This window comes from Rhagoletis zephyria, unplaced genomic scaffold, assembly GCF_001687245.7.
Source record: "Rhagoletis zephyria isolate East Lansing unplaced genomic scaffold, Rhagoletis_zephyria_1.1 Rzeph_scaffold_03655, whole genome shotgun sequence".
NCBI classification, from domain to species: Eukaryota; Metazoa; Arthropoda; class Insecta; order Diptera; family Tephritidae; genus Rhagoletis; species Rhagoletis zephyria.
Window position 1 is genome coordinate 43,601 of NW_016160738.1, and position 6,916 is coordinate 50,516.

At 33.1% G+C, this 6,916-nt stretch overlaps 1 protein-coding gene across 1 annotated transcript in view; it reads left to right on the forward strand.

Moving 5' to 3' along the window:
• The window catches only part of LOC108369414 (nucleoplasmin-like protein ANO39), a 6,595-nt gene extending 2,568 nt beyond the window's left edge, over positions 1-4,027 (forward strand). The window contains exons 2-4 of the mRNA XM_017624513.1: positions 769-973; positions 1,510-1,620; positions 3,987-4,027. Of these exons, the coding sequence (XP_017480002.1) occupies positions 769-973; positions 1,510-1,620; positions 3,987-4,027 (357 nt within the window). The remainder of the gene's footprint in view (positions 1-768; positions 974-1,509; positions 1,621-3,986) is intronic.
• Positions 4,028-6,916: the final 2,889 nt, after the last annotated feature.

Below are 6,916 nucleotides of genomic sequence, written 5' to 3' on the forward strand. Positions count from 1 at the left end.
GAATAGGCCTGTAAATGTGAGCAAACAACATTTTGCTTGCATAGTCTTCTATTCTCTTTTCACTGCAAGTTGAATTATTTTAGTATCTATTGCAAAATTTTATACAGACAAGACTGAAGAGTATAAAATAAATTTAAAAAAAAACTTTTTAATGTACCACGCTTTTATAAATCTACTAAAATTAGAAAATAATATTTCTCAGTCCTATAGAACTTGTTTTGATAACTTTTGATTATGAAGTTTTAGCAAAAGTCATTATAAACAATTTATGAGATTCAAAATGAAAAGTTATCAAAACAAATTCTATGGGACTGAGATATATTATTTCATTATTACAACGCTTTTATCAACTTGCAATGTTGTATGTCCAGACCGCTTTGAATGTTGTATGTCCAGACCACCATTTATACTAGCTGCATTTTTTTGTAAGCGAGCGACAAAAAAACGCTCAACTCGGGTAAAATTTTCTTTTAGCTACTTAACCTTCCTATACCCGCGCGTTGGTCTGTGAGACCGAGAAAATGATTTTACGTAAATTTTTGTTTTTCCAGAAACTCTACAAAGCTGAATTTACTGCTAGCTTCCGCTTTTCTTGCAAGCTCTATATTAGTGTTGATTTGGCGTTTGCACTAGACAGGCGTGTTGGTGAATTTTATAAAAATTGGTCTGTGAGACCGACGCGGGTATATGTGTAATTTTTTGTGAAGTTAAAGCAGTTATTTTGTTTTTTGTTTCTTTCTTATTTTTTTACGTTTTACTATTTTGCAGGTACTTTTTAATATTATAATGAATGAAGAGCAAATCAGACTACTTTTGGAGGAAGAAAATTCGACTTCTGATTATGAGGATGAAAATGACAGCGACGTTGAAGACTTTGTTGCAGGAGATGTAGAAAGTTATGATACCGAGCAAGAAGATGATGAAGAATGCGACGAGGAGTTGAATGAGATAGATGATAGAGAATTTTATCTTGGTAAAGATGGACACACTAGGTGGAATAAAGATGCTCCGTCAAATCGTGTAAGACGTCTCGCTAGGAATATAGTCACTCAACTGCCAGGGCCTAGAAAAGAAGCAAAAAACTTCAAGGAAATAGGCGAGGTTTGGAGATTATTTTTTACTGAAGTTGTTATAAATCGTATTGTAAACCTAATTTTTCAAGAGAAGGCGACTGTACCTATACAGACAACATAGAAATCGAAGCCCTTTTAGGCCTTTTAATCTTTGCTGGAGTTAGGAGGAATAGTCGCTTGAATGCTAAAGATTTATTCAAAACAGACGGAGATATTTCGATTAACTATGAGCTGGAATCGATTTTATTTATTAATGCGTTGTCTAAGATTTGACAATAAAGCCACGCGAGCTGAAAGGACTGCCGTAAATACTACAGTGTGTCCCAGTTTGTTACAATAGATGACAAATTGGAGGCTTTTAGAGGTCGTTGTGGCTTCAGGCAGTACATCCCCTCAAAACCAAATAAATATGGCATAAAAATTTACGCCTTAACAGATGCCAAAATGTTTTATACCTCGAAAATGGAAGTTTACGTACGAAAGCAACCTAGTGGCCCATATGAAGTTGATAACTCGTCCATGGAATTAGTTGTACGACTAAGCGAAAGTATTCACAATTCTGGCCGGAATATCACATGTGATAACTTTTTCACTAGTATCCCATTGCTGGATAAACTTGAATCTAAGCACAAACTGACCATTATTGGGACAATAAGGAAAAATAAGAAAGAATTACCCAAACAATTCACCGAGATAAGAGGACGAGCGGAAAAATCCAGCTTGTTCGGACACCGTGGCAACTGCAGTCTTGTTTCGTATGTTCCCAAAAAGGGGAAAAATTTGCTTATTGTATCGAGCATGCATGCTGGTGTTGAAATCAATGAGATTACTAATAAACCAGAAATGATAATGGACTATAATATGACGAAAGGCGGGGTTGACACCGTAGATAAAATGTGTGAAACGTATAATGTTGCTCGAGGTACGAATAGATGGCCCATGGTTATTTTCTATAGCCTTATGAATGTTGCGAGTATAAATTCATGCATAATACATGTACAAAATAATCCTAGTAAGAAAATTAACCGCAGAGCCTTTCTTGAATCTTTGTCGTACGATCTTATTAACTCGCAACTTCGACGTCGAGCTCTAAACAGTTCCTTGCCTAAAACCATCAAACTTCGGCTCTTTGAATTATGTAAAATAGATGGCCCCGAGACTTCTGGAACATCGTTTAATAAAAGTGGTCGCTGTGGATACTGTTCCTCAAAGAAAAACCGAAAAACGCGTTACAACTGTGCTACATGCCGACAGTATTTTTGTTTGGAACATGCTATTATGGTGTGTCCTGAGTGTTTCCGTAAGGATAATGAATAAGATAGTTTGACGTTTTTATTGCAAATAAATATTTTTTAAGCTAGAAAAGGCATTTTTTGTTTTTTTTTTTGAAGAGGTAAAAGCGTAAGTTTTCTTTTTAAGGCAGATTTTTACATGAATTGCGATATGCCATGATTTTTTATTTCAAGACTAAAAACTAATATAATTTATAATTTATGTATTGTCCAAGAAGTGTTTTTAAGTTATTATAACTTATTTTTATTTATGTGAATAAAAAAATATGTTATTGTTTTGTTTTTGTAGTACTTAAGAAAAAATTATCGATTTTGATGGCTTTTTTGTTAATCACTTAAAATCAATAAAATAAGTGAATACAAATTTAATGCGTAGTTTTATTTTTTTATTACATCTACGGGATTGAAAAATAATAATTTGTTTTTAGTTTTGTTTGAAAAAACTAATATTTTATGTAGTTTGAACTTTCGGTCTGTGAGACCGTGCGCGGGTATATGTGTTACAAAAATTAACGCGGGTATAGGAAGGTTAAGAAACCCTGTTGGTAGCTGGAAAGAAAATGTGATTAGTTTAACGGGATTTAGATACAAAAACCAATTTAAATGAGTAATTATGCGAGGTATTTGCGTAATATATATACTCTTTTAAAATATAAGTCACATATAAAAGGAAGCAAAAATTTCCCTCTCCACTTTCCCATTAACAATTCACAATAGAGCAGTTTTTTCACTTACCAACACTAGCCTTCAGGTCGCGTATTTTTTTACCGACCTGGCTGAGCTCGGATAAATAACAGATTTTGTGTTGCTGCTTTGCGTGTATTTCGTCATTTAAGGGAGTGTTCTTTTGTAGCTCGGTTGCAAAAGAATGCACCTACTATAAATGTAGCAAAGCTATTTATATAAAATTCTAGATATCAACCTAGTCTAGATATCAACCTCGTTGTAGGCATCATATCAAGGAGATACAATTAGAAGACTCTAGATGTCGCCCCGCCAGAAGAAGTTAAATATTGCGCCTAAATATATGCACTATTTATATACGTCACAGCGGAAATGGACGACACGCCATTTATTTAAATTAAATAAACTGCTGCTGTATGTATGTATGCACATATGTATGTTTATACAAAATGTGAGCAAAGAACATTGTGCTTACATAGTCTTCCGTTCTCTTTCACTGCAAGTTGAATTATTTTAGTATCTATTGCAAAATTTTGTACAGACAATACTAAAAAGTAGAAAATAAATAAAATAAAATAAAACTTTTTAATATACAACGCTTTTATAAATGGACTAAAACACACCTATTCTCAATCCAAAGGAAGTTGAATGAAAATGCCTAATAAAACGGTTCCCTGCATCTTATTCCAGCTATTTCATGATTTCAAAATCCATTCCGAATGAAATCTTAGCTGATCGTTTGGTAGTTTTTTTTTAACAATTACTTTTTTCGATCTATAAATATTTTTAATTACTTTTTTATCTTTATTTTTTTGTTAATTTAGTTTTTTTTTAGTTTAGTTTTAGTTTTTAGTTTATTCAGTTTATTTAGTCTATGATTACAATCTTACAGACTAGATAAAAATAAGACTATCATAATTAACACTAAATACTATAGATTTAGATACACAAGTAGTTATAAGAAAAATGAATCAATAGATGATTTGAAAATATTTCTCGGCAACGAAAAATCAATATTTAGACTCTTTGAGATCTTGTTAAATTCTGTCAGAGCGCGGAAAATCGGATCAAAATGGTAATAGTTAGCCTTAGTAGAACGCAAGTAAAACGGCAGAGATGAGCGTAGAAATCTGTGAGGCACATTAAAGGATATCTTCTCCAGAAGGACCGAACAATCCAAAGAGCCAAAAAACCAAATCAAAAACGAACATGAGCAACTGGACAATTCTTCTAGTTTCAAGAGTTTGTAGGTGAATAAGTTTACAACAGGAAAAATATGAGGGCATCGGGTCATCAAAGTTAAGGGAACTTAACGCAAAACGAACAAATTTTCTCTGCACTCTTTTGAGTCTGGCGGCATGACAGCCGTAAATGGGGTTCCATATAATAGAAGCGTACTCTAGTTTTGATCGTACTAAAGAGATAAATAAAGCTTTCCTGGTGTATGGATCCTTAAAGTCTTTCGCATATCTACGCAGGAAAGCCAGGTTACTGTAGGCTTTTGGAAGAAATTTAATGTAACAATGTATTTTATAATTACGAAAAAATAGTTATGGAATTGAAAAATAACTGATAATTACTATAAAATGATACAAGAATAATAAAATGATACAAGAATAATAAAAATAACGATTTGGTTTGAACCAAAAAATTTATTTTAGCTAAATATTGTATATTTTAATATACAATGTAAATTTTAAATATGCATGGAGGAGTGTTCTACGACCATTCTTCTTAATCTTTCTTGGTTCTTCTTTCACGTTGATTTTGTAGCGGTTCCAAACGTTTAAGAAGTCTCTATGAACTGATTCACCTGGCTGCTCCGACCACAATCAAAATTCCTCGCCATCCAAAAAATGCAAGGAATGCTCAAGATGTTCAAAAATTACGTGAATTTTCAATGTCACAGAAACTTTTGTACTGGCATAAGCCTTTTTCAATTCTTTAATGAATTTATCTAAATCCTGGCCGGGAGGTGACATAGAACAACAAAAATCCACAATTTCGTTCATAGCTTTGAAAGCAGAAATGAAAGGTGTAAGTGAAAATTTGCCTACATTTGAATAAATTTCTGGATCATCTAGCGCATCTGAATTTTGCAGAAGTTGCTTTTGTAAGTGGCGGAACTAACCGTTCCTTGTAACACATATAATTCAGGAATTGGACATTTTTTAATAACAAGTACATTATCATCTTCTTTGAGGAGAGCTGAGTGATTTTCCATTGCCAGTTTGTTATTTTCACCTCCAAGTACAAACTGCTCATGATCATTTTTTTAATTTCCATAAGTGTTTTAAAGTACGACGACATGTTCAGACACTTCAAAGTTTGCACTTACATGCTTTTTTTATAAGATTCTCATATTTCTCGCTGATGGCATTACTAATTTGATGATTGCTAGAAACAATTTTTTTCACAACGGGCACACATTTTTGACCGATTTTCGTCGTGTTTACTTCTCAAACTCACTTTTTCCGTTGTTTTACTACTAAGACTTACGTGTACATACAAAATTTACGTAAGACGAAAAAAGTTACTTAAAAAGGATATTGTAACTTGGGTCCGAAAAAATATTTTAAGTTGAAAAAACTGCTAAACGATCAGGTAGGATTTCCTTCGCAACGAATTTTTAAACTATGAAATAGCTGGAATAAGATGCGGTAAACCATTTCATTAGGCATTTTCGTTTAACTTCTTTTTGATTGAGGATAGGTGTGAAAAAGTAGAAAATAATATTTCTCAGTCCCACAGAATTTGTTTTGATAACTTTTGATTTTGAAATTTTAACATAAGTCATTATAGACAATTAATGACATTGAAAATGAAAAGCGGGGAGTGCATGTAATACACTTGAATTGATATGAAAAGTAACATATGTATGTATGTGGGCATATGAATAACGACCGCTTAAAATCGATCTCAAATTTGTACTTTCGCTGTAGACATGGGCGTAGCCTGGTAGGGGCCTAGATATTGAAATATATTACCACGAAATGCTATATATATATATACTGTATAACAAGTTATACTCCCAACGCTAACAAAATAATTAGTAAATTGATTTAAAAAGTGGATCATCCGGTTCTGTATCAAGTTATTCTCTCTATGTACAAAGCACTTCCATTTAAAATGGGTAAAAACCTGGCTGCAGTCGACAATGAGCAAAAATGGATTGAACGGAAACTATAAATAAATTGTTTATTACTGTGTCTTTATGTTTGTGTCTTTTCTAAGCGTACAATCTGAGATTATGGATAAAAATATAGACCGGTTGGGTGAACAGCCAAGACGTTTACTTCTTAAGTGTGACAAAACAAAATCAAGTATTATATTTAGCATAAATGAATATACCATCATAAAAAATCTGCATACTCAAAATGTTCAATACGTCCTCATATTTATACATACCTATGTGTATAATTTAAGATAAGATAATTCGCTGCAAAGCAATGATTATAAATTGTTAGTTTACCTTACAAAATTGCGGAAGAATCTTACAGAGTATGCGGAAAAAAGTTTATTTTTTACATTTTTTATTTTGAATAACGTCTGATCCGGCTATTTGGTTTAACAGACAGGTATGTAGAGCTATGAATTTAAAAAATACATCAGGGTTTAGTTGAGATATTCGCTTTTGACCACTATGTTTTGTACATTTCCCAGTACTGCAAAGCTTTTGACTGCTATTCAACTGGGAGTGGCCCGCGTGCGCTGGGTTTGGGTCCCGCCACGTTAAAACCTTGCCCAATGAAAACTAACACATGCCTCGGATGATACCCCTTCTTTTGATAACGATCACGGCAAACATAGGAAGGACTATGATTTTAGGGTATGCACTTGGAATATCCGAACCCTTAATCGGGATGG